Source organism: Siphateles boraxobius, unplaced genomic scaffold (assembly GCF_051911475.1).
Source record: "Siphateles boraxobius isolate OS27281-9 unplaced genomic scaffold, OSU_SipBor_1 1, whole genome shotgun sequence".
In the NCBI taxonomy this organism is placed as follows: domain Eukaryota; kingdom Metazoa; phylum Chordata; class Actinopteri; order Cypriniformes; family Leuciscidae; genus Siphateles; species Siphateles boraxobius.
This window is the reverse complement of record NW_027508699.1, coordinates 26,056,530-26,084,350: the sequence shown is the minus strand read 5'-3', so window position 1 is coordinate 26,084,350 and position 27,821 is coordinate 26,056,530. Positions and strand designations below refer to the sequence as shown.

The window sequence follows — 27,821 nt, the reverse complement described above, 5'->3', positions numbered from 1 at the left end:
ACTTTGTTTGACAGCTAAGCTCAGCAAAATATACATTTACTAAAATGGAGTCATTTTTTATTCAAGCCATTTTGTTACTCTTAAAAATCCAAGAATCAGTGCATTTTGATCATCTTTATTATTGTGCATTTATTGTTCCTATTTTATTATAAATAATACTATTTTATTAATTTGTTCCTATTATTTTATTGGTTTTCCTACGTTTTTGAAAGTATGTGGCCAGAGCAAATTAATTTGTAAAGTATCCCTCTGCATCCGACTGTCAGTATAAAAGAAATGTATGGCTGTAGTATCAATAGATGGCCTGTGTGATAGCGTGTTAAAATACGAGCTGAGGCTATTGGGAATGTGCAGAGCGGAGCAGCAGTGCAGTGAAAGAGCTCCTCTAGCACTTCCCCCTCCCGGCGCTGATGTGAGGGGCTGCCTGCCTGGGTGGTCTCTCCCTCTCTCGCCACTTTGGTGAGCTGTTGCTTAGCAGCTAATAATAGGAGATGTTTGCAAAGTAATTTGCCTCTTCCTCGGCCAATGAGAACCAGAGCACTTTTCCATCAAACCACCCTTTTCAGGCTTTGCAAAGGGGCTACCTCTCTAAGTGTTACTGCAACAGAGTCAGAGGTAGACTGGCGGAATCCGCTCGCGACTTTCTTCTGCTTTAAAACGAGTTACGCGCTATAGCTGGACGAATGAAGACCGAAGGATCTATACGGATTCGAGCACATAATGTTGGGATGGAGTTGGAAGACTTTGGCTCAAGGAAAGACTAGAGAATATTTTATAAAGCTGAACCCGGTGGATGCGCGTGTCGCGAATCTTGGATTACTATTATCGTCTCTTCCTAAAGCACCCCGTTTGTCTTTAACTTTCTTCTGCGCTTTTTCTGCCTCCCGTTTGGACTATGGCCTCGGATCCCAGAGACCCGGGACCGGCCGGTGGTGTTTTAGGAGATTTACCCCCAAGTTACACACGCTCTCCGCCGCCTGTGAACTCAGACCTCATCCGAAGACCCAGTTACTGCCACGCTGCTTTTGCGTTAAAACAGATTTCTAAGGTGACAAACGCTTTTCCGTTGGAATATATACAAAAAATAGCTACGCACTAAGTTGTTGTTGTTGCTGGTGTATTCGTATTTCGGGGAGCCATGGAACTGTTAATTACGTTCTTTAGCGTAGTTTTGAAAGTGTTGAAGTGAATTTACTTCTCTTTTAAGGGCTAGTGAGAAGGAAATTATCAAAAGGCAACGTTTACATCTCAAAGCTTATTAGGTGGAAAGAGGGCGAGTAAACGACGCTAAATATGAAAGTATGAGTGCGGACAGCGACTTCTATGAATGAGAGCCGAGTCTCCATTCATTTAGCTCTTCAGTCCGCGCGTTTTGAGTATTTTTCACGTTTAACACTTCTCTAAGCTGCCACCTCTCTAAGCAGAGTTCAGTCCGGTTGGTCTAGATACAATATAGCGTGTTTGTTTGACAATGCGCGCGTCCTGCTGAGGAATTCACTGATTAAGTTTGATCTGACAAAGCATCAGTGAAGCGCATGAACGCTTGGCTATGTGTCAAAACTCCCATGAGTGAAACCAAAACATGTCCAGTTATACTGCAGATAGGACTGCCAGTTACAGGACACTTGTGAGGTTGTTGCAAAGTCTGGATACATTAATTAAATTTCTGATCTTTTTAAATGTAGTATTAAATGTTTGATTACTTAAAAGCCAGCTATGTTTACAAAATCACTGTCTTTGTCACACACTTCTGTTATAACAGAAGAACCAAGAATTTTGAAATAGTTATACTTTATAGAAACATATACTTTATAGAAACATATGTTTGACAGCTTTTATTTGAGGTTACATGATCCTATATGTTTTAGCATTCTACCCTTTAAGGCTAAAGTTTTTAAGAAGCCTTTAAGCCTTTAGCCTTGCTAAGTAATTATAAAGTTCGCCATCTTTCTTAACAAAAAGATGAGCACTGAATCCAGACCAAATGAGAAACCTGAGGCCTGTTATACACTTAAACAATTTAAACCCACTAAAATTGAAAACAACAGATTCATTGAACATTTTAATTTAATTGTGACAAATAAAATTGAAAAATTTACAAATTACAGAAATCATTACAAGAAGTTAGATAGAAACAAATATATAACAAAATGACAAACATTTTTACAGGCCTATGAAGTTATCCAACTCATGCCAGTTGCCATGTTATATAGGAACACACATGAAATTGTTGAGATTTTAGTTTACTACAGGTTAGGGTGGATTAATGAGAAAACAGTTCTGATATTGTCACACTGGTATTCAAACTGAATTTTGAAGTAATTCACTTATTATTTTCAGTTGGTTTGCTTTGTTTTTTAAGTCAAACATATTTTACCTTGTCTGCTGGACAACAAATAGACAGTGTCTCGTTTAGAAATGTCTTACAAGAAAAAAAACCCCTCACTTCTAAATATTGATTTGTGCATTGTCAGGACATTTCAATATCCTGGCAGGGCACCGTGTGTTACAACTGATCTAAAATAGCATCACTGTACATGTGAATAAGTGTTCCTCTCTTGTGTCTCAGGGGAAAGCTGTGGGACAGAAAGCACCACTGTGGATTCGGGCGAGGTTCCAGGCTTTTCTCTTTTCTCTGGGCTGTCACATCCAGCGACACTGTGGAAAAGTCCTTTTCATTGGACTGCTTGTGTTCGGAGCCCTGTCTGTTGGTTTGCGGGTCGCTGCCATTGAAACGGACATTGAGAAACTATGGGTGGAAGGTGAGTCCAAGCTTTCATGTTTCGCTATGTGGGTGGGTTTTTGGGGCTGATCGGTGTAGAGATCTGCAGGATCAAGTTATTTGTGAGCTGTATGCTGTGACTTTTCACTTTGCCTGACACTGTTTTACATAGTCCTTTTTTAGTCCAACTCAATTTTAGATCTCTCTCCCAAACAATTTGACTGTCTTTGCTTAGCTTAACAAAGCTTAACTGATTGAAAATGTGATTGTGGTGCTGTTGTCGGGCGATATAGACCTAGACCTTGTGTGGGCTTCTGATATGAAGTCTCGGGATCTTTGAGCGGACATAGACCGTGGCCTCTGGAATTCCATATCTCCTGTCACGCACACGTAGCATTCTTTTTCCTAGCGCATGCAAGCCTTCTCTTGTTCTCCCTCCATCAGCCTATATTGTTTGCGGTTGGGAGCTGTGCTTGATGTTTTTCTTTTTCTCCCCTTTCCCGTTTGACGTCCTTTCCGTGCACCTCACTTATCTGTGCATTTTCAGGCAGCTTTATTTGGTTTTCACACTGCCAAATTCCTTCTAAGCCCCCTAGGCTTTCGCCACACTGCTGATCCCCTGCACAGATGGGCTGTGTGTGAATCGTTAGCCATCTTTGAGGTGCTGACCCTCCCCCTCATGCTCGCTGTGTGGTCCCCCACTATTCTTGGATTCCATTCAACAATAAAGGCACCCCCCTTTACCAAAAAAAGTGAATACAGCTGAAGTTTACCCACCTGTTTCACACTCACACACACAACATGCACATGGACAAGGGGAGTCGTTATTTTGTATGTTTGTAGTTTTATTTGAAAATAAAACATGTACATGTTCATGCTCAACATTGATTTAAAAATAAATGTTGGTACCTTATATATAATTTTTTTTTTTTTTTTACAATATCATAGTCAGAATATATGGCTTTCAGCAAGACAGAAGGCAAAAAGTTTCTAATTACTTTTGAAATATTCAGACCGGTAAATGTCACGATATATGAACTAATGCTCTCCGGTGGGAACGTTAGATGGAGTTTAAACCAAAGGGAGTTGTCAGATGTTGGCAGTGAAATTTGTGCTTTAATGTAAAGCAGGCATAAAGCAAGGGGCTCCTGGAGTGAACGCCAAAGTGCTGAAAAGGAATGCTGTGCCTTTAAGAGGCAGTGCCTGTGTTTCTAAAGTTTCGGCCTGTGTTGTTTCCCCCAATAGCCCATTGACAAAGCTGCTCTGGGCTGAATGGGGAGTAAGTGGTATGGTAACAAGGAGAGGTTAGTTCTCACACACAGGCACACACATTCACTTCTGGACACATACACATAAAAAGTCACAGGGACAACCAAAAGAGTTTTATAATCGGTCTTGTGATTGGGAATTGAATTTAGAAAGGTCTGGTGCTGTTAGCGATTGCTAAATGGTTGCATATATTAATAGGACTTTCCAGTGACCTGCCAAGCCAAAACCTTTTATCATAAAATTAATATGGCAAAGGCATTGCTCCATTTCAAAGATTAAGGATAGATCGGTTACATTTTAAATGTTAAAACCTTTTTGTCACAAAAATTCTAATCTGTTGTGTTTGGGGGAGCTATAAAGAATAGTAAAGCAGCCAGGGTCTGTGGATCTCACACTTGCCCAGCTGTGCATTTTGGAGAATATGGCTCCTCATTACTTACCCCTGAGGCGGTGACTGTTCCTCTTTCACCTCTGCTCTAGCCCCCACCCAAATGACACACAGGCCACCTAGTGTCCATGTCCTCAGGGACCACCCGTAATTGCTTCCGCCTTCCATCAAATGATGTGCAAAATGCAGCAACCTTGTGTTTAGATGTCTTATAAAAATGAACCTAGTTTAGTAATCAGGTTTAGACATCCTGTGAAGAATACTGTTTTGTCTATAAAAAGTTTTTAAAAAAATTAGCCATTGAAGTCAGAATGTAGAGATATCTATCCAATCTGGCCTAAAATACATCAGAGTGTTTATATCTGACTGTGAAATTTGTATGCTAATGAATTTCAATTTTTTTTGTACATACAATGAAAGACAGTTGAGACATTCTTCAGAATATCTTATTTTGTGTCCCAGTTAAAAATGCAAGGCATAAAGCTTTTCGGGTGAGTTATCCTTTTAAATCATTGGATAATTCTTGGGAAAGTGTGATTTCGTTTGCCGTGCGAGGCGTGAGAAAGAGGTGATCAAATGAAATGTAGGGTGACGGTTTGGGGGCTTGGTGAGAGAAGAAACATTCTAGAATCTACAGCCTTAAATTACTCATGTTTTCTTCTTATGTGCAGTGTCGGATTGCAGAGGGGAATTTGTTTGGAGAATTAAGAGAGGGAGAGAAAGGATTGAGAAAGTTGTGTTTTCAAAGGAGCTGAAGTTATTTAATTTGGTTTCTGACACCAAACTGAGAAGTTGTACCACATCTTCTTTTAATTGTGCGGATTTTAATATTTGATTGAGTTTTTTAGAGCAAAGGATGAGGAAAGCTTTGTCAGTGACAAGTTGCCTATCGGTGTGAAGCGAAAAAAGCAGACTTTGATATGTGATTATATGCTTGAGTAATGCTGGCCAAAAGGATTGTTGGCATTTAACGGTCATTGCAAAAATGTGTGTCGGGCTAAACAAATGGCAAAGTTTTTCAAACAGACGGACATGTTTATGTACTCGACTTGTATACAGTCGTAACTTAATTTTTCTCATCCGTTTTGACACTATTTCGGTGAGCCTGACAGACGTGTACACACAGACAAGCTGCGCAAACAAAACTAAAAAGTTAAAAACTTTACCCTGATATCTGGGTAGCAGGCCCGCTTGAGTTTTATGAAGCCACCAGGCAGTAGAAGAGAGGAATAAAGAACATATACACATTGCATGTATGACCTTGTCCACATACATGCAGACTGGTAGAACCAGCACAAGCCCAGAATTTATACAGACACATGTGGACAGTTCAGTGTTAAGAGCAGTTATCTAAACAAAAAAGAAATGAGAGGTAAATGCATTAATTCATTAGAAAATACACAGTCTTCCAGTCCTGGTGCCGGATTTAAGAGAAAGAAAGCTCTATGAAGCATTATTGAAGGTGAATGGCAAGCCACAGTACCCCAGCTACATAAATAAACTCTAACTGCTCAGACTTAGACCTCACCAGTAGAAAGTACAAACAAGGCCAGAGTCAACCTGGGTCAGTTGAAAATGTTTACTTCAACCCCCCACTCCACACAGGCCAGCCATCCAACCTCCATTACTCAAGACAGCCATAAGAACTGAATGCATCCCTTCTCAGAGTTAAGCAACTTTCTACCCAAATCAGAGCGTTGCCAATTAAGGCTACACTTACTCTGCCAGGGTTTTCAGTCTCTCGACCTAATCAGTTTGTTTGGCATTGCATTTGTTTTTTAACCATTGGGTAGTTAAGAGTATGATGCAGTTCCAAAGGTTGTCAGTGCAGGAACAGAACACGTTTCATATCTAGGATAGAGAGGCAAATCGAGGTCTAGCTCCATGGCAGAAGGTACACCTTTTAGTTTATATTCTTAAGCTAATGTTACTAGAACAACGCCAGCGGAGGCAGGAGGAGTCCAGACCCCCAAGAAGATGCCCCTCTTGCTGACTGATTCAGACAGTATTTCTTACATTCAGTCCAACAAGGGTCATTCTTTGATCTATGCTGATAAAAAAAGAAACTGGTCACTTTTTTGGGAAAAAAGTCTCCTTTTTGTCCTCCTCAACACTTTGTCCTTTTGGTTAGGGTAAAAAAAAAACATTTTCTTGGTACGTGGTGGAAAAGAAATGGTTTCTGGGCTCAATAAATTCATTTGCAGTTTGAATGAAACCAGCAACGTGGAAAATTTTTGCCTTTCACCGTGGGATGAATGTATGTTTCAACCACACATTAAGCTGCATTAGCAGCCAGTGGAGTGCCTAATGTGGGTATTTTTCACAGCAGCCAACACTAGGGCTGATTAGCATAATTAGTACAGGGAAGGCTATACATATGGAAATGGCCAGGACCTAAATGCCAGAACCAGTGGAAATTTATGTCAATGCTGACAGAAGTATCAGGTCTGAATAGTTGTTAGCTCAAGCATAGTTTTAGTATTCTTGATTTGTTTTTAATATTTTTACCTGAGTTACAGTGCATGATGTGTATTTGTTTTATCATCAAGGCCAAAAAGTTCTGTCAGAGAGATGCACAGGAGGACATGCGTGTGTGCTTATGCATTTCACACACATAGACAAGCTATGAAGCCAGCTCTTCCTCCCTCTCTTTAGCATTGTTTTATCTGCTGGGAAATCTGCTTTTGTAGTGAGTTTCTCTCTTAATTTTTTTTCCTGTTTGTTGGAAAACAACTGAACGTGACTGAAAATTAGGTTGACAAAGACCAGCATTGAGTCTCTTGGTGGCCTTGAGTTAGAGCTCATAGAGACAGAGGTGGATCAGTCTCCATCTGCCACTGTATTGGGGCGAAATGGGGTGGTTCTCTCAGTCATGGTCAAGCCATTGAGACTCCTTGTGATTAAGAGTTGCAGTGAAGCTGAAATGTTTAAAAAGATTTGCACTTGAGCCAAATCTATCCTTCTTGTCTTTATAATGTGTCTGGAAAGAAGAGGAAGAAAAAATCAAACAAAGAGCTTGGAATGGACATTATGGGGGCTTGACGGGACCAAGGCGAAAGAGCTGGACCGGCTTGTTTTGTTCTTCGTGGTTTCATATACTAATGTGTGTGGATGAAAAGGGGAAAACAGAAAGAGAGAATGAATGTGTGTATGAGAGAGTGTGTGCGTGGGCACGCACTGGCACCCGACTGAGTATCTGTGCTCTTGGATTTACTTGGGTGGTGAAAACAGGTAAAAATGTCTCTTTCAGCACTCTTCCTTGTGGGACTTCCTCCAGAACAGCGTGAGTCCTTTCAGAAGCCTCTTAATCCCTCTAATCTGGCCCACAACACTTTGAAGGTGGCCTGTCCTAATGGAGAAAGCACTGGGTTTCAGACCTTGTTGCTTATTGGTACTGCTCCATATTCAAATGCTCAAATCTTGACAGTAAAGGTACATTTTTGCGTAATCTTTCAGTTAATTTTAACATGATCATTGTTGTAACCAAGATATTTTTGTTCTTAACCTTTTTTAGTCAGACCACATTTTCTTGCTCCCCTTTATTCATCAATACGGTAACCATAACTTTATTTTAGGTCAATGTAAGCATGCAGTTGTGGGTGAGATGTTGCAGAGCATTGGATAGGCCGTGCCAGGGTGGACATAAGTGAGATTGGAGCTGACATGGTCCACTGGTAGGGTAACACCAGGGAGTAAGGGGCTTCTTCTCCATAGTTAATTACATGTCACTTTCCATACTGCCCACTGGGAGGGAATCCCCTCACACCAGCTCATTTTGCTGGTTTGCTCCTGGGTGGGACCTTGAGACAAGCTAGCTGAAGCTTGCTACCATTGTGTCCCAGCCAGTTAGGGCAGACTGTAGATTAGCTTCAGCTTTTTATTTGCTAGATAGTATTTACAGGATCCGCTGTACAACTATCTAATCTGTGAGACATTGAGGCTGGTTTCCTTTCTTGCTATGTTGGGGAACGTTGGTCGGACCCTCCTCATGGATAATTGGCCTGTGATGGTGATGTCACCCCCAAGGCTGTGAAAAATGAAAGTAACAAAGGAAGGAGGGGCTCTGCTTGGGAGACAGAAAGCTCTGCATGGGAGTATCGCTGCATCCATATCACACAACACCTTTATGCTGCCCTCACTTTGGTGTCTATTGACTATTTATTTTAGATTTCTTAACCATGGACTTCTCTACTCTGTTTCAGCCCCAGTAACTTAAACCAAAGATGCTTTGAAATCCCCCTAGGCTTCTGTGTTTGACCGTTCTAGCTGTTTGAATCTCAAATGTACCCAGTTCACTCTTGTGCATCACAGTTATTTTTTCCACCCTCCTGTGTTGTGTTTCTGGCTGAGAAAGTATTTGCGTGCCTGTCTCTTTAAGTGTACAGCAGCAGTGAGCCGAGAGAACAGAGCAAAGCTCCCATCTGGAGGGTGGCTGAGTGGAGCGGTGACTGAGCGGCGGGGCCCACTCGGGCCTCTAGCTGGGTGGTCCAGATGGGAGGAACCAGACACAAATAGCTATAATTTACTTCAGGAGCCCCTGTAATTACAGGCCCAAGGATTGGAGCTCAATTCCTGCAGATGCCTGAATGCATTAAATATGAACACGCTGTCCGTATAACGACACAAATGCGTGTTTGCGTTTTGCAAATGGATACAGCCTTCAGATTTAGGCCGCCACATTTTTTGAAGTAATGTGTTTATGTAACCGGCATGTCAGATAGCTGCATGAATGGAACCAGGAGGTTGAATGTTTGCATTTTTAAAGTTGTAAGCTCCAGGGCAAACCACATGGAATTTATATTTGTGGTGCAATTTCTTTGTTTCTGTTCAGCTCTAGGCCACTTACAAAGCTGTGGGCTACCCTGACAACAACAGTACTACTCTCCTTCTCTCTTTCTGTTTCTCTATGTCTCTTTCTCTTTCACTCCCTCTCTCAATTAACCGAGGTAGGCAGCGAGATGTGCCGGGGAGAAAAAGTGTCTCGGTGGGCTCAGCCAGCCACTGCAGGCTTGTCATCATGTATTGGGAAGTGGAGGGGCAGACGGGCAGGCTCTGATCTGGGCCGGAGTGTTTCATGTGCATTTGGCATGGCGGCAGATACCCCGCGTCCTCTTTTTATCACCGCCTCCGTTAATTAGGAGGCTGGACTCTGGAGTTTCCTCTGCAGTCTTTGATGCTTTTCGTTCCGACTCAACATACCATATGAACAGCATTTCTGCTTGTACTCTCCTCCTGCCTTGCTCCCTCCTTCAATTTACTGCTCAAATCTTGGATGTGACATGTAGATCAAGAAAGACTTGAGGGACCTTCCAATCAGGAACCACAGTCTGTGCTAAGTAATGTAGAGTTAGCCATTAATTAAACCTTGTGTGAAATTGTTGGCCATGTCATAAGGAGTACTTCCACTCTTTAGTGTGCTAGAGACATAAATGTGATCCACACATCTGTTTTCTGGGGTTAGTTGGAGAGTACACAGGGGAATGAGAACTAGCGTGTTTAATCTCAGTTTAATTTGGGTTTAATTATGACATTAACCTCTCACTGAAGATCATGGTTGTTTCTTTGTTTAAACAATTGTTGCAGTGTGACAATTAACATAGAACTATATTGTTCCTCTGGCTTGTTTTTATCCACAGTCTAAAGGAATAAAAACATAATAACTGCAAATGTCCTTTCTGAATGTTTGAAAATAAACCATGTTGTCTGTCTGTTTCAGCTGGCAGTCGGGTAAGCAAGGAGCTACGCTACACAAAAGAGAAGCAGGGAGAGGAGTCAGTGTTCACCTCACAGATGCTCATACAAATACCCAAACAAGAGGGAACCAATATTCTTACCCAGGAGGCTTTGCTGCTCCACCTGGAGGCTGCTTTGTCAGCCAGCAAAGTTCAAGTGTCTCTTTATGGAAAGTGAGTGCAACCCCCAGAAGGATTACAGGGAATTTCAAACACTTACAAACATGAGGGCCAGTCTTTTAATGTGGTTGTATGATTTCATCCCACAGATCCTGGGATCTTAATAAAATTTGCTTCAAATCTGGAGTCCCAATTATTGAAAATGTCATGATTGAGAGGGTAAGCATGTTTTTTTTATGCGTTATTTGACTTTCTCTCAAATCATTTACTTATTTCTTTCTGCTTAGTGCTTTAGACAGCTATTATAGGGCTTATTTAAATTGACTTGTTATTTTTTCTGTGCCATGAAATCTGCCTTACCAAAGATTATATGCTATTTCTCCCAGATGATTGACAAGCTTTTCCCCTGTATGATCGTGACTCCTTTGGACTGCTTTTGGGAAGGCTCCAAGTTGCAGGGAGGCTCCGCCTACTTACCGTAAGCATTCTGCTTATTCTAAATTAATATATAATAGTCATACACAGCTTGACTAGACTATTATTAATATATAAGCTCAAGAGATCAGAACTAACTATAGAACAAGGGACTGTGCCTGAACTGTAGCTCTGAAGCATTGACCCCGCTCATATAACACACGCTCCTATAACAATTGGGCTTTACCTTCAACCAAAACGGCACTGGGTGTGACAAACTCTAACATCAAGTCCCTAGCAAAAGCTCTATTTAGTCTGTTGATAAGCTGAAGCCTGGTTCCGTCGTCGCTGGGGCTTGAGTTGTCATCAGTGTGGTGAGGGGGCTTTACAGGACAATCTCTGATCCTGCACCCCTGTCCCACCACCCAATCCCCCAGCTTGAAGAAGCCCTTATGGAAAGGGGAGAGAGAGAGAGAGAGAGAGATAGATAACTGCTATTGGGTGGGTAGGAGGGGAGAGGGGGGGCAGGGGAGCTTTTGGGTCAGACAATGGTAAGCATTCTTTCAGTTTACGAGTGAGTGTCCATCAGTGAGGGGGCCCTGGAGGGGGCCCGGCTTTGTCAGCACTGGGTAACACTGTGCATTCTCATGGTAATCGCCCAGGCTTGGAGCTGTAAGTTGTCCAACAAATAAAATGGGCATTATTCAAGTCGTGGGCCCAGAGAGAAAAAAGGGGGACAAAAAAGTGGGAGAAATTAACTGTGGACATTAGACATTGTAGTTTACACTTCCACCCAAAATACCCCCCTAATATTTTGTTGAAAGAAAATTGATAAATTGTATTCTATAACAAATAAAATGGGCATTATTCAAGTCATGGGCCCAGAGAGAAAAAAGAGGGACGGAAAAGTGGGAATAATTAACTGGACATTAGACATTGTAGTTTACACTTCCACCCAGAATACCTCATTAATATTATGTTGAAGGAAAATGTATAAATTGTATTCTCTGCTGCCACCCTTCCCCCTATAAATTGTATTCTAAATTCACGCTGGCCCAAAAATTGGCAATTTTTCAATTGGTTAAGACAGATTCTCTCAATTCTCATAGAGACTTTTTTCCTCTTTTGGTACTAATACCCCGATTGTCCAAGAAGTATGAGTGGCCTTGAAAAATATTGTTATTCATTGTCTTCATTTCTCTATTTGGCCATGTATGAAGAGGGCTTGAGTTAGGTCCTCTCAGGCTTCCGCTTCAGTTCAGCTGTTTTTTTTTTCTAAAAGAAAGAGAGAGAGAGAGAGAGAGAGAGAGAGAGAGAGAGAGAGAGAGAGAGAGAGAGAGAGAGAGAGAGAGAGAGAGAGAGAGAGAGAGAGAGAGGGAGAAAAAAAACTTGAGGGAACAAAGAGCAGCAATCTATGGAAAAACAAAAGGGCCCAGGCCGGTTCACTCAAGCAAAAAATAGGAGATAAAGGAGACTCTCTTTGCAAGCAGGAGCAAAGGCGCTTGGTATGTGGGAATGGGAGAGGACCAGCTTTATTTGAAGCTGCTCTTCATGAGTTATTAGAGTGAGATTGGTCCTGGAGTTAGGACACTATTCACTTTTATTCTTCTTTACCCACAAATACCCATCACAGTGAAAGGCCCCTCTCTCACTCAGGGGGTATCACTCTGGGTTCTGAGGCATTTTCTTAGCTACATAGGTGTTGACTGGGAGTGTTGTTTCTTTTTCTTGTGATGTGTAATAGTTTTAATTTTCAAGGCTTTGATAATGTAATATTGTTAAAATTTTGCAATATTCTTGTTATTAGTGTTTCCCAGAAGAACCACCCCTACTGAAGACTTCCCTTGTAACAAATTAGAAAGTTAAAAGGGTCCAACTGTAACTTTACTACACCTAATGAATGACACGTCAATAGACAACAGTCCACTCTCTTAATACCCACCGACTGAGAGAAGATAGATTAAAAACTGCAGCCTGAGGGGTTGAGAACACTGAGCTCAAAACAACATTCAAGATAGTCAGCACAGCCCTTCCCAGCATTCTCACTGCCCGCCTTCATCCTTATCAAGATGTTTTAGAGGCAGAGGTAATCGTTATGACTCGATGCACAAAGTTAAGAGACAGCAGCCTGTAGACCGCCGGCACATTATGCCCCTCCGTGTAACAGGATAATAAACGCTACTTTATGCAGCATCTGTAGTCCACCACCACCATGGAGGGACTGGTGCCGGCAGGCTTGAAGAAGCAGCAGCAGGGAAGGGGAAAGGGGGATTGCTTGGAAAAAGCATGCTATCTTTTGAAAAATTTGTAGAATTCATTTAGCCTGCTTAAATGTGTATCAATTTTGTTGTCTGTTGTTGTAGGGGCATGCCTGACATTCAGTGGATGAATCTGGACCCCCTCAAGCTAATGGAAGAGTTGAGCCAGTTTACATCTTTAGAGGGCTTTCGAGAGATGCTGGATAAGGCTCAGGTTGACCATGCCTATATGAACCGCCCATGCTTGGATCCTAACGACACAGACTGCCCTTACAGTGCCCCTAATAAGGACCCATGGCAGGTGGGAACAGTGTTGTAATGCAAATGACAATGTCTTAATATGAGTCTGTCAATTTTAAATGTGTGGTCTGTGTTTTATTTAGGTCCCCGACATTGCTGCTGAACTTCAGGGCGGTTGCCATGGTTTCTCCAAGAAGTTCATGCACTGGCAGGAGGAGTTGATCCTGGGTGAAAGAGTAAAGGACTCCCAGAATGCCTTGCAGAGGTGAGAAAGGGGGAAAGAAAGAAGGAGAGTCGTGAGGAGGGGGTATGTGGGTGGGCCTCTCTTAGGAGGCCCTGACAAGAGAGAAAGTGAGAGAGAAAATCAGAAAGAGACAGAGGTGGAGAGAGAGGGAGGAATCGTTCTGACTCCTAATAACCTCACACATCCAAGGAATTCCTTACATGAAGAGGGATCAGTTTCCACCTCTGACCCCAGTATAGGAAAGACCAATTAAACATGATGGACAGCCGCATAACCTATGGACGGATCTGAAATGCAGAGTGGAGGAAAATAAAAACACATTGAACAGAAAAAAGAGCATAGGATACAAAGAAAATAAACTGTGGGTAAACTAAAATCAAAAGCAAATGTATTTGACACCTGTAATTCAATACCATATGTGTATTTGTATTTTCAGTGCAGAGTTTAATCTGCAATAAATGAAAGTCTCTGCAAAGAGCGGGACATTGGCCTTCTGCCCAGCATTTGAGCATTGTTCTAATCTCAGTGGAAGTGTGATTTACAGCAGCCTGAGAGGGACCACACGCATCATTTCAGCCTTTATTATAATGTGTCTGCCTATTAACTCACCTTGCTACAAAATGGTATTTGCACATGCATATTTGTACGTTCAGATCTCACTCAGTCCTCTGTATTTCCCCCTACAGTGCGGAGGCTCTTCAAACTATGTTCCTCCTCATGAGTCCCAAACAGCTCTATGAGCACTTTAAAGACGATTATGAGATCCATGACATCAATTGGAATGAGGACAAGGCCACTGCCATCTTGGAGTCCTGGCAGAGGAAGTTTGTAGAGGTAATTTCCTATTTCATAACAGAATCCCAAAGGGTCACTTTGTGAGGTCTGAATGGTTTCATTGAACATGGAGGGTTCCCGGCTGGGGTGGAAAGGTAAAAAGTAGGAGTGTAGGAGGTCACAAGTGGTGCTAGAGGGTTGTTTTCCTTAGACCAGAGGATGGCAACGTCTGCCTGAATTCCATCAATCCTCAGCTGCCTAGTAAACGGAGTCTTCCTAGGAGGCTACTGACAAACTCCCAGTTATAGGAACAAGCTGTTTTTGTGATAACTGACACCCAGCATGCTGACCGAAAGAGAGAGAATTAGAGAGAGAGAAGAGCCTTCAATAATGTCTACTGACTCAGAAAGAGAGCAAGAGAAGGGGATGTGAAGTCAGGGGAGGTTGGGGGGATAGGGCACTGTAAAAACAAAGTGCAGGGGTATTCCTTTCCCCTTAAGTTTGTCGGCCATTCATGGTGCTGATGGAGTAGCCTGAGAGACCATGTGATCTCATCTGATCCATCTGACCTCTGCCCTCTGGCATCTGTGCTCATTATTTCTCACTTGTCAAGCTTCATAGGGTCTCATGCTATCTTGTTTGTGTGTTATTAGGATAAAATAAGAGGTGGATGAAGGTATGGCCCACAGTAGAATGAATGTTTGTGTGGCATATCGGAAAAAGTAATTCAATATATGTTTTGTGTTCTGCAATGTGTGCACAAGTTCGTCCAAAACATAATGCTAGGTTAAGCAACTTTGCTCATGCTGAAATTGATTAAATTGCAGTAATTCACAAGAGCTATCGTTCATTTGACAGATACATATGCTCTTTCCAATACAAATACTCAAAATCATGTAGTTGCATTCTCTGGATTGATGTTTAAAATTGTGATTTTTGTTTCTAGGTTGTCCATGGGAGCATTCCTCAGAACTCTTCCTCCAGTGTTTACGCCTTCTCTACCACCACTCTTAATGACATCATGAAGTCTTTCTCCGACGTCAGCGTAATCAGGGTGGCAGGTGGTTATCTGCTCATGGTAAGACATCCATTACTGTGGAAACTCTAGTTAAGGCTAATGGAAATGTGATGAGTGTGTCTCCATATGTGTGGAGCTATTCCCTTACATGTCTTTCTATGCACAGCTGGCATACGCATGCGTGACCATGCTCCGCTGGGACTGTGCTAAATCTCAGGGTGCTGTAGGGCTGGCAGGAGTGCTGCTAGTCGCACTATCTGTTGCTGCAGGACTTGGACTGTGCTCTCTGTTGGGGCTGTCCTTCAATGCCGCCACCACGCAGGTAAACACACACCTAAACGTCTTAAATTCACACTCACCCTCAGGGTTTGGCTGTAATTCAGAGCTTTGCGTTCCTCCACAGGTGCTGCCATTCCTGGCCCTGGGGATTGGAGTTGATGACATGTTCTTGCTGGCTCATTCCTTCACCGAGGCCAGATCTAACATCCCATTCAAGGTATCTCATGAACACGCTCTGGATTATGCCTTCTAGGGGATGAAAGTGTTGCCTAGACTTTCTGTTGTTATTGAAGATCACAACTCATTCCTTGCCATTTCTCTCCATAGGAGAGAACAGGTGACTGCCTGAGAAGAACTGGCACCAGTGTGGCTCTCACCTCCATCAATAACATGATTGCTTTCTTCATGGCTGCCCTAGTGCCTATTCCTGCTCTCAGGGCCTTCTCACTTCAGGTACGAGTGTGTATTTTGAGTGTGAGTACATGTCATAAACCATTGCGCCCTGTGATGCCCATTCAGAAAAACTGGCAGGAGTGGTCAACAATGAAATGGGCAATGAAACGTGGCTTTAATAAATGAGAAGTCAAAGTTAATACAAATTGAGGACAGCATTTGTTGTTTCTCTTTCTCACATTCTTTCTCTCTATTTTATGGTCAAACCCCTACATCCAACTAATGTCATAGCCTGTTTTTCAGGTGGGGGGAAATGAAATGGGTGAATATATATCACTATATCACCCAGCCATCAGACTGTGCTTCTCTTATCTCCCCAGGCTAACCCTGGGTGGTCTGTGCTGTAATGATACGGAATGTAATGTCTGTCTGAGGTTGGCGGAGTTGGGGGGTTGGTTCTGCTCAGACTCGCTGTGACCTTGGGAGTCCCCTTTCCTTGGATTGTTGACTATTTGTGGAGTTATGGGGGAGGGGGTTGCTGGTTGATTTAGGGTGCATATTTTACTTTCTGGGATTCAATCCGAGGCTCTAAAACAGCGAGGGATCCTGAATGCAGAGTTTTTTATCAAGTTCAGACAGCAGCTGTGGAGTCGGGTGGCAGCGTAGAACTCATGAACGAAAAGACTTGGCCTCTATCCTAAAGTCTCTCTTTCTCTCTCACTCTTTTTTCAGGCAGCAATTGTGGTGGTCTTTAACTTTGCCATGGTTCTGCTGATCTTCCCTGCCATTCTGAGCTTGGACCTGCAGAGGCGGGAGGATAAAAGACTGGACATCCTGTGCTGTTTCTACAGGTAACTTAAGATACACTGTCCTCTTACTTAATCTCAGTCCATTTTGCAATGACAAAGCCTGTTGTACTCAAGATGTTTACTGAGATCTTTCTTTTCTCCAGTCCCTGTTCCTCTCGGGTGATCCAGATCCGGCCTCAGGAGTTCTCCGACGCTAATGACAACCACCAGCATGCTCCGGCCACCACCACCTACACTGGCTCAACTATAACCACCAGCACCCATATCACCACCACTGTGCAGGCCTTTACCCAGTGTGATGCAGCTGGCCAACATATTGTCACCATCCTGCCACCCACCTCCCAAATCTCCACCAGTCCTCCATCCATGGTCCTATCCACACCCACTCCCACCGCTGACCCTTACGGCTCCCAGCTGTTCACTACCTCCAGCTCCACCCGAGACCTTCTAGCTCAGGTGGAGGAGCCCAAAGAGGGACGAGAGTGTGTGCCTCTGCCCTTCTTTCGTTGGAATCTGTCAAGCTTTGCACGGGAAAAGTATGCCCCTCTGTTGCTAAAGCCTGAAACTAAGACTGTAGTGGTTGTCGTTTTTGTGGCCCTTCTGAGCCTCAGCCTCTATGGTACCACAATGGTTCATGATGGACTTTACTTGACTGATATTGTCCCCAGGGATACAAAGGAGTATGACTTCATCACTGCCCAGTTTAAATACTTCTCCTTCTATAACATGTACCTGGTTACCATGGATGGCTTTGACTATGCACGTTCTCAAAGACAGCTTCTACAACTTCACAATGCCTTCAACTCTGTAAAATACATAGTTAAAGACAGCAATCACAGACTTCCCAGAATGTGGCTGCACTACTTCCAGGATTGGCTCAAAGGTAAGCCTTCATTTCACAATGAGCTCTTTTTCATTAGTGGTGCTTGCTAAGGCTACTGGTTTTACTACTATTTTTCAAAATCCTTAAATCTTAGTCTAAATATTTTAAACCATAACTTGTCAGTATTTCACTATTGTGTTAGTCATAGATTAGGATATATCAGCATCTACAAAATATTAGTAAAAATTTGCATAGATATGGTGAAAGATGCCACATAAAGTAGCATTTTCAGTTGTGTTCACTTATTGTGTGGGAAATGCTCTTATCTCTGAAGGTGATAGAAAGAGTTCAGTGAAAGTTCACTTCTGTCATCGGCTTTTGTGTTCCTCTAACCTGGACATAGATAGGATTATGGGAGGGTCAGGGTTTATCTCAGACTGTTTGTGAACCCCCTGTGAATCCACAATAGTTAAAACCCAACAAATTGAAAATAAGCTATTTATTTTAAAAGGCTGTGGAAACTGAAGGTAGTTTAAAAACTCTATGAGGAGATCTCTGTAATTACAGAATGGTTGTGGAAACTGTTTTTCAGCTGTTGCCAGACTTTGTAATTTGGAGAGCACGAAAGGATTTCTCTGGTTAGTTTATTCAGCCCACACACATTTATTGAGCACCAGGCAGAAAGATGGAGAATATTCATCAAAGAGGGGGGGGGGGGGGGGGGGGGAGGGGGGGGGTTGGCAGGGGTTGGTATATATGCCTGTTTGTGTGTGTGTGGATTAGCATTAAATCTGACCCAAGTTTTTTTTCCCCTATCTAAGGGAGGAGTGATTTTAACAATCTTCTGCCATAGCGTACTGAGTTGTGAATAGAAAAGTAGGATGGTTTGAATGTCTTTCTCACAGTTGGTCTAAATGCACATGTACATGATCCATGTAGGTCTTCAAGCTACATTTGATGCTGATTGGGAAGCTGGCAGGATCACCTCTGACAGCTATCGCAATGGCACAGAGGATGGAGCACTGGCCTACAAGCTTCTCATACAAACTGGCTCTAAGAAAGACCCTTTAAACTACAGCCAGGTGTGTAGTCAACTATTGGTTCATTCAGTTTAAATACTGATTCAAAACTTTGCCGTCTATCCCAAAACCCACATTTACACATTTTGTTTCTTTTAAAGCTTACATCCCGTCGTTTGGTGGATGAGGATGGTCTTATTCCACCAGAGGTTTTTTACATCTACCTGACAGTATGGGTCAGTAATGATCCGCTGGGCTATGCCGCCTCCCAAGCCAACTTTTACCCTCATCCTCGGGAGTGGATCCATGATAAGTACGACACTACTGGGGAGAACCTTCGCAGTAAGTTAACCCAGAAGGTGACATTATACAGGTTGTCATTCAGTATTTATGGATATGTTTCAGAAGTAGCATGTGTTTGTGTCTAAGAGCATTACTTCTCTTTCAGTCCCTGCGGCAGAGCCTCTAGAATTTGCTCAGTTTCCTTTTTACCTAAATGGCCTCAGACAAGCCTCAGACTTCATTGAAGCCATTGAGAGTGTGCGCACAATCTGCGAGGAGTTCATGCGGCAGGGAATCCAGAACTATCCCAATGGCTACCCCTTTTTGTTTTGGGAACAGTACATTGGTCTGCGCCACTGGTTCATGCTGTCCATCAGCGTAGTGCTTGCCTGCACCTTCCTGGTGTGTGCCATCCTCCTGCTCAACCCCTGGACCGCAGGCATCATTGTAAGTCTGCCTTCCTCTCACTCTAATCCATTTCTAACTCTTTTCTTTTCTAGCATTTTTCTCTTTTCTCTTATTTCTCTTGTTTCTCTCTGATCCCCTCAACACAGCTCAATAACTTTGCCACCAGGGCAGTTTTCTGGGGAGGGTCTTTGTGGGTTCTCTAGGGTGCTGCTTGCATAGACACATATAAACACACAGTCAAACATATACGTACTCTCCCCCTCATCTCTTTTGTCATTCAAATGAGGGCAGCAAGACTTTCTAAAGAAGAAATGCAAAGCTCTCCTGAAGGCTTTTACCTCCAACTGCCTTTGTCCAGAAATTTGGGGACAGGACGGATCTGCCCAGTCACGACCTTGGCCTGCTAAACCCATCCATCAGGGACTGGATGTAATGGGGGTAGTGGGTGGGTGGGTTAGTTTAGGGGCTAGGAGGTGTTTCACACAGGCTGGTGGGGCCCTCAGATCAACATGAAGAATCAAGGAAACTAGAAGTAGCCATTGGCTTTGGTTGCCTTAGCTGTTATATGTCAAACATCATTTGAGTGTAATTTTGGTTGCCTTAGCTGTAATAGGTCAAACTCATTTGAGTGTAATTGCCTATTGCATTTATTTTATTGATAAAGCAAACTGTTTAGAGCAGTTATTTTTAAACACAAAATCGGTTCTGACATCTTCAGTTTTACAGCCTATATGGAGCCACAGTAAAATGTATTTTACCATCTCCAATTAAAGCATGACTAAATTGGGACTCCTGCCAACATCAAAGGTTTTCAGGACTAAAACTTAACCAAGTTCCCTATTTATTGTATTAAAAAAATAGTTTCTCATGAGTAGGAAAGCACCAAGGACTACACTGCACCAGGAACGCAAGAGCAGAATGGTCCTTATGCTCTTTTATCAAATAGCGTCACTAATTTCCATACTCCTGAAAATGAGAAGACATGGAGAGTGGCCATGACATGGCCATTATGTAATCTGATACTTGGGTCAGATGACAGTGAAATGTAGAGGATATTGGCCCAGTGATTAATTTCTGCATTGTGATTCATGTAGAGCTATTTCAATGCACATAGTTTCTTGTGATGAAGCTGCTAACGTGCTAGTCTTTTTTTTTTGCTCCCAGGTTTTTATTTTGGCCATGATGACAGTAGAACTTTTTGGCATCATGGGCCTAATTGGTATCAAGCTGAGTGCCATTCCTGTGGTCATCCTTATAGCCTCCGTTGGTATTGGAGTGGAGTTTACTGTGCACATTGCACTGGTAAGATCATCTTGCACAGAAATGTATCAGTATGTGCTCTATTCGATTTCAATAGCAGAAATACATTTTCATTCTCTCTATTTTCTCACTGTTGTAGGGTTTCCTTACTGCCATTGGGAACAGGAACACTCGTTCAGCCGTGGCTATGGAGCATATGTTCGCTCCTGTGATTGACGGCGCCATCTCCACTCTGCTGGGAGTGCTAATGCTTGCTGGCTCAGAGTTTGACTTCATTATGAGGTGAGCGATTGACACTTCTCCAGGCAGGTCTCTGAGGTTGGCCCATATGCTGCCTTTTAAAATGGTGGCAGGCCTTAGTCAGGGAGACAGTTGTCCATGTGGCTCTAGGGTACAGGTGGTAACGTTTGCCTCCCCATCACCTGGTGTTGTCAGTCTCTAACTGCCCTTAGACCACCACAGCACTCTTACAAACACCCTTGAGCTTCTTGAATGCACAACAAATGGAGGAAACATCAATGGAGTGCAGCAGCTGCTTGTAAACATGTAAATATACAACCCACTGTCCGGTGACACAACATGCACACACTTGCACTCTGAATGCGGGGATGAGGTCAACTGTCCAATCATTTGGTTGTGAACTCCCTCTAGCCATTGCATTTGGGCAGCTTTTAATGCCTGATTCACAGGAAGAAAAAAATGTCAAATAGTCGTTTTTTTCGACTGGATTTGGGCTCTCCTAAAAGCAAACCACAACCTTGAGAGCCACCAAAAACAGACCCATGACGCAAAATTTACTTGTGCACAAGCCCAACATAGCTGCATGTTGAAAATTTTAAATATGCCTCTTGATCCTTTGTTTTCAAGCACCCACTTTTTGCACCAAAGAGTAACTTGGATATGAGGAAGAGGTTTGGGTCTCCAGGTAACTGCAGGAGGGTGTTAGAGCAGATTGTTTTAGGACAGTGCTAAAGCTGGAGGAAAGATTGGGGGTTGGGGATTGGGGCAAACCATTTGGTGTAAGCGTTGTGCCAGCACTGGGACATTCACAGTGGGAGGTCCTGTTTAGATGTAGAGAGAGAGGGGTCTGGCCCTCTAGCTGGGGAGTAGCATAAATACATTGCTGTAAACATCTCCTGGCTAAGGGACACTGAATAAACAGGAGAACAAGCTCAGCGGCCCCTCTTAGAACGAGCCACCCTTTCCAACCCCTGACTTGGAATGGAAAAGATTACAGTTTATATAAACAACAGAATTCCTAACACTAGGTCTACTCTGGAGGTCTAACCCAGGCGGGGCCCGTGGATGGTTTAGTCTTTCCCCCCCCTTTTTTTCTTTTTCTTTTTTACTCCTTAAATAAATCATGCTCCACTTTCGAAATGTTGACTTATTAAAATAAACATGCACCCCTTTTCCAATCTTTTCATGTATACAGGACTGTCAGACAGAATGAGTGCCTTTAACTAACAAAAGGTGGACATAAGTGCTGCCAGAGATGGTTGGCTGCTTTGTCTGATTTTTTTCCATTCTTAAACAGCCTTCATGTTTTCAATGAACATTACAAACTGTGATGAAAGGATGATAGTATCTTTCTCAAACTCCTATCAAAGTGTCACTCAAACTATTTGATTCTTCTAACTGTTTTCAGCCACCACCTTACAGAGAGATGACTGAAAAAGAAAACGGTTCACACTCAAGCTGTCTAATACATCTACGTTAATGAATCAGACATGAAAGAATTGTGAGGAAGGAGTGGAGGGAATAAAAGCAGACTTGCTTGTCTCCATCTGAGAAACCCATAGCATAGCTCAGTCTCTGGTCTAAAAATGGCATATAATTCTGACCAGAGTCTCTGTTAGTGGCGCGTTGTATGCACAGACCCCAAAGGGCCACCTTGGAAATTTGGGTTTTAGAGGTCAATTTAAATATTACCTCTCCCTGACTGTGCATAATGACTGAAAATAGGTAATTATAGTCTTTTAAAACCAGAGGTTCTGTGATACAGTACAGGTCTCAGTTCCTTAGGGAGCCGCGATAGAGACAAAACCAAAATAGATTCAAAATGGAGATTCAGTGGTGCGATGACCGTAAGACCTGTAATCTTTTTAACAGGGTTTTTTGATTCATTTGTTTGACTGTTCTCAGACAGCCAAAGTAAACACATGGCTTCATTGGAGGAGATGGGTCAGTGGACAGCAGTTTCCACTGTACATCTGGAATGCTCCAAGCAGATATGCCAAAGATGAACTTTTCCCCCTCTGTCTTTCTTTCTTAAACCCAAGGTTCTTGTAGATGCGACAGAAGCAAAAATGGTCAGAGGGTGGGAGGTTAAAAGAACATTCCAGACTTTTTTCCAGATTCTGTTCCTCTTTTTCTTACCTCCAGAATTCTGAACCACAGCTAAAACGGCTGAATTGTCTCTTTTTAGTGTAACCATTTATCTGGAGTGCTCTCTAATTTTCTCATGCACTGTCTTTCTTGTGGTGAATCAGAGCCCTCCCTCAATGCTCTAAGCTGGAGCACAGAGGCGCAGACACCCTCACAGCCCTGCAGCTTATTAGTGAGCCCTACATGTTAACACGCAAGCCAGTATACAGTGCAAAACTAATAATGGTTTTCTCAGCCTTATATATTTAGCCTCTACTGCTAACATCTAGCACTCACTCAAGAGCAAAAGCCTGGGAAACCTCATTCACCACCCTCTCCTTAGGCCCCTTCATTCAAACATACGTTTTCAGTCTTAAGCAACTCTGCACCCCTTTACACTGCTCTACCCGCTAGTGCCTGTGCCAACCAGACCTCCAGGTTCTTGGCTTTGGAGTTGGAGGTTGGTGTTTCCTGGTTGTCTTCAGCACTGGATTAATGTTCCTGCATTAGTCACCTCCACTGAGAAAATAACTAGTCTTTGTATTAGTGGTACTCAGAACGGTTTGAACTAATAAGAGAGATATTTCTCAGATCAAATCCCATTCGCACACAGAATACTTGTTGAATGCAGGAACTGTTGTCGATGGACTCTAGGGTCAGTTTTACAGGTTTTGCGCAGAACAGTTTATTGCACATGTGAAAGAAATACATTTTAGCAGACATCAACGATTAGCTCTTGAACCAACATGGCTGTGGAGGGCCAGGAGGAGGGAGAGAGTAAGAGGAAGAAAAATGTAGAAAGCAAAGGTCTGGCCTGTCCTTCCCAGTATAAACACAAAGGTGGCATGCCCTGGCCAGTGTGAAATAGGATCTTAATAAGAGAGCGTATTAAGTTGCTGAAGAAAAATTGCATTAACAGCAGTGGCAGCTTTTAGCCAGAGGGAGGGAAGCAGAGGGGGAAAAGCAATGGAGAGGGGTGACTGTTTCTGACGCATAGAATCTGCTCACTAATGTAAACACATCTCCTCAGGAAGTGGCAGGGCAGTGGTGATAGATGAGGGCTCCCAGAGGGAGAGAGAGTGAGCACTAGCTACAAAGATGGAACCCAGGAATTTCTCTCCAGTCAGGTCACCAGGACAGAGGAAGCAAGGAGAGCGAATGTAAAAACGATCGATAAGAGCATCCTACAGAAGTCTTGAATATGACCTTCCTCTCTTGGATGATGACCACATTGTATCATATCTTGGTTTGAATATGCTGTGGATGTTCGGTGGCTACTTTAGCTTTAATATTCTCTTCATTTGTGTTCTCTTTTGCAGATACTTCTTTGCAGTGTTGGCTATACTGACATTGTTGGGGATCCTGAACGGTCTGGTGCTACTTCCGGTACTGCTTTCGCTTATGGGCCCACCAGCTGAGGTCATACCCGCTAACAACGGAAATCATTTGCAAAGTCTCTCTTCTGAGCCCATGCCTCCTCCTATGAACCACCATGGGTACTACACTGGGCACATCCCCAAGGGACCGCGTCAGGCATTCTCTGAAACCTCTGACTCTGAATACTATTCTGAAACTACGACAACCTCTGGCATCGGCGAGGAGGAGTATAAGTACTGTGACAGGAGCACATACATCACACCACCAGCTCAACCGCCAACCTCTCATATTCTGCTTGAAGCCAGCAAAAACCCCAGCTTCCCTAAGCTCACAGTAAGTCGACCTGACAGAAAACATTAGGAATCAAACTGCTTACGATGTAGCTGCCATTGAACACTTTTGTAATGTGTTTTGTGCTTGTTTTTGCCTCCAAGGTGGTGAAGCCTTTTGATGAAAGCAGCTCTAAAGGACAGAACAGCGAGTCCACGCAGAATGCTGTCAACTCGGTCAGTTCACAGATCACACGATGGGACAACAAACACGAGTACCAAGGGCAGAGGAGACACTATTTACCTAGCGACAGGGCCCACTGTCCTCCTAGGACTACTCAGTGTGGCCCAGGGCCACAACCAGGGAGAGGGCAGCAGCAAAACAGGACTACAGCCCCAGCACACAGCCCTCGGGCATTGCAGCGCTCTAACAATGCCATCACCATGGTTACAGCAACAGCCTCTGTGACAGTGGCAGTGCACCCCAGTTTGCCGGGGTCGTATCAGGGTTACATGCACGAGGGTTTTGAGGATAACGAGTCAGACTCTTTTGATGACTCTAAGAGGACTTCTCAAACATATGGGAAAGCTACACATTATAAGAGGGACTCTTTAGAACTTCAAGATCTGGAATCCACAGAAAAAAGCCAGCATCAAGCTAACCAGACACTAGGTAAAGATTTTAACCTTTTTATGGCTTAATATTTCAAATCCCAGTACTAAAGATTTGTGTATTTTAGATTATTTTGAAAAAGCTGGCATCTGTCCGTACTGATCGTGACCATGTTCTATCTTTTACGTGTGTTACAGGTGGTGCATGGATTCAAGCAGCCAAAGATTGCTAGACTCCTCCCAGCCCCCACATCCCTTTGTCTGGAATCTCTGGCTGTTTTTGGGAAGTTCCCAACCCCAGCCCAGTGTCTTTTATCTCTTTGAACTGTACATAGACCTCACACAGACAAGAGGATTTATTTTAAAATTATTAAAAAGGTCTTCTTAGACATTTATAAATATATATATATATATATATATATATATATTTTAATACTAAAAAGAGGGAAAATATTTTAAAATGTGCTGTATAACTGGTGTATTCTCTTGTGTAAATGTCAGATGTATAGATTGTAAAATGAGCTATATGTAAAAATAAGTGAAATGATATTGGTTATTGAAATGCAAGGTCAGTGTTCTTTTTTTTTTTTTGCTGCTACTCTTCAAATTTAAGATGACGTGTCTTGAAAATATGCAGTACCCCTTTCCCCAACATAAGCCAAGATTTAACTTTATATTAACAAGTTCTTAAACTGCAGCCAATAGGAAGCTTATCTGTTTTGTTCAAAGATGTTGACTTATATTTGTTTGCACTGTACAAAATCAAAACCTATATAGATAACAGTTTTTCTCAGTTGAAATTGCCAGGTTTTTTCCTGTATTTATTGAACTTTTTACTGACAGCAACCATTGTGCCTTCTTAATTTTTAATCGTACAAAAGTTAATTTGTCAAACTGTTGCATCACTATACTGTTCAGGATCAGCATTGTCATTGATAATAGACTGTTAGCTTAATGTTATCATCTGGGGGTTTTTCTCATGGTTTTACACATCGTTGCTAGCATGAAATGCTCTGTCTATACAGTGTGCAGTGAACAGCAGGACTATGGGTCTAATGTTTTCTGTTCCATTATTCCGTTATATACTCATTTGCAGGCTACATTTATATACTTGAAGTGGTGGTTAAATGACACTTTTTTGTTTCCTTGTCCTCTATGGTTATTTTATCCATACATGAGTAAGCTCCAGTTTGTCACTATATACAGTATGCCCCATCAAAGGTTTGGGAGACATCAGGCAAACGTGTACTTTACCCCAAATATCATTCAGAAAGGGAATTGTGTGTGAGTGCAAAAGGATATTTTTGTTTTGCTTGTTTGTTTTCTCCTTTTTTTGTCATCTTGTTGGCTGCTTTGTACATAGCAAAAGCCCTGCACAATAGTTTACCTGGTAGTTGCCCTCTGGGCTTCTCCCATAAGGCCAGTGTAGGGACAGATACATAGCTATGGTGCTAGTCTTCCTAGTATTCTGTTTGCAATGCAGTTCCTTTTTTAGGTCCAATTTCAGCCAAAAGCTCACTCGTTCAGTATTGGTCAAGTCACTGCCAGAATAAATGCAGGGAAACGTGTTAATGTAAGTGGCAGCTTCTCTCAATATCTATCTCTTTATTTAACAAAATATGTTTTAACAGAAACAAACCAAGTAGCTACTGTATCTGGAAGACAATGCAAAATAAGCAATCTAAAGCACATGTAAAGCTTAAGGACAGGAGTGGCTTGTGCAGACAGGAGACAAGGATAGGGGATGGGGGTCCTGCATAGGGGTTTTGTTTCAAATGTATGTCATGCCATATAAATTATTTATATAAAATTTTATTTTTGTAGTTTGTACAGATGTAAGTCACTAGACTGAAGTTATATTTTTAAAGAGTAAATATATTATAAATATAAATATATAAATATATCTATTTGTTTCTGAGATTTTGTTTGTGTGTGTGTTGGGGGAGTATGGGTGGAGCAGGCTTTGAAAATTTCATATTGCTGTTGGAAATAATGAAGGAAAGGTGTGGCTACGGTTGTCCAACTTCTGTAGACTCTTTGCCTTTCCTTCTTTATGTAAAGATTTGAAGTTTCTGGTTTTGTTGTTGTCTAAATCACTGTGACTTCAGAAAACTTTGTGGGGAAAAAGAAAAGAAAAACCTTTTGTGACCATCATTTCCTTCACCCTTTATAGGAATTCAACTAACAAAATAAATGGGGAAAAAAAACTGACTTTTTTCTTCTGTTTTTTTTTTAAACTGTCATATTTGAAGTTATTTATAAATTGTATCACTAAAAAAGCCTCACTATTTTGTGCGACTAAATGCTGTTATGATGTGAGAGGTGATTAGGTGAGGGGAGGGCAGTTTAGATGTATCAGCTCCACACTTCCTGTTTTATTGTTATGACTCCCCAGGCTAGTGTCGTCAGTACAATAAGCCCACCAATGGAGATGAAAGGCGTGTGCTGTAAATTCCTCGGCTTCCCACAACACGGGCTCATCTGTCAGCTTCCTCGGGCCTGTCTGAATCTGATACACCTCTGGCTTTTGAAGTTACTGTCGAGGCCCCTCAGTATCAGGACAGACAGTGAGCGGGTCAAGGGTTTTGCCTCATGGAGTCAGAGAGCAACAACTGAGGCCGTGGGGCATGATCTCGTTCTACATGTTAGAGTTTCAGTTTATCAAAAGGAACATGTTGAAAGCTGCTGCTTTGTCAAAATTGCTGATGTAAAATGAGAATTCCTTGCTATGCATTTACAAAAGC

General features: G+C 42.5%; 1 protein-coding gene across 1 annotated transcript; it reads left to right on the top strand.

The window, feature by feature from the left end:
- Positions 1 to 414: 414 nt before the first annotated feature.
- On the top strand, positions 415 to 26,332 carry ptch2 (patched 2). Its single transcript, XM_077231551.1, has 22 exons — positions 415 to 1,048; positions 2,570 to 2,762; positions 10,096 to 10,285; positions 10,381 to 10,450; positions 10,618 to 10,709; positions 13,009 to 13,204; positions 13,287 to 13,408; positions 14,074 to 14,221; positions 15,108 to 15,239; positions 15,346 to 15,501; positions 15,583 to 15,675; positions 15,786 to 15,911; positions 16,584 to 16,702; positions 16,804 to 17,543; positions 18,423 to 18,565; positions 18,664 to 18,844; positions 18,951 to 19,231; positions 20,357 to 20,494; positions 20,592 to 20,734; positions 24,139 to 24,529; positions 24,631 to 25,138; positions 25,276 to 26,332. The coding sequence occupies exons 1-22, from the start codon at positions 896 to 898 to the stop codon at positions 25,308 to 25,310; spliced, it is 4,350 nt and encodes a 1,449-aa protein (XP_077087666.1). The 5' UTR covers positions 415 to 895; the 3' UTR covers positions 25,311 to 26,332.
- Positions 26,333 to 27,821: the final 1,489 nt, after the last annotated feature.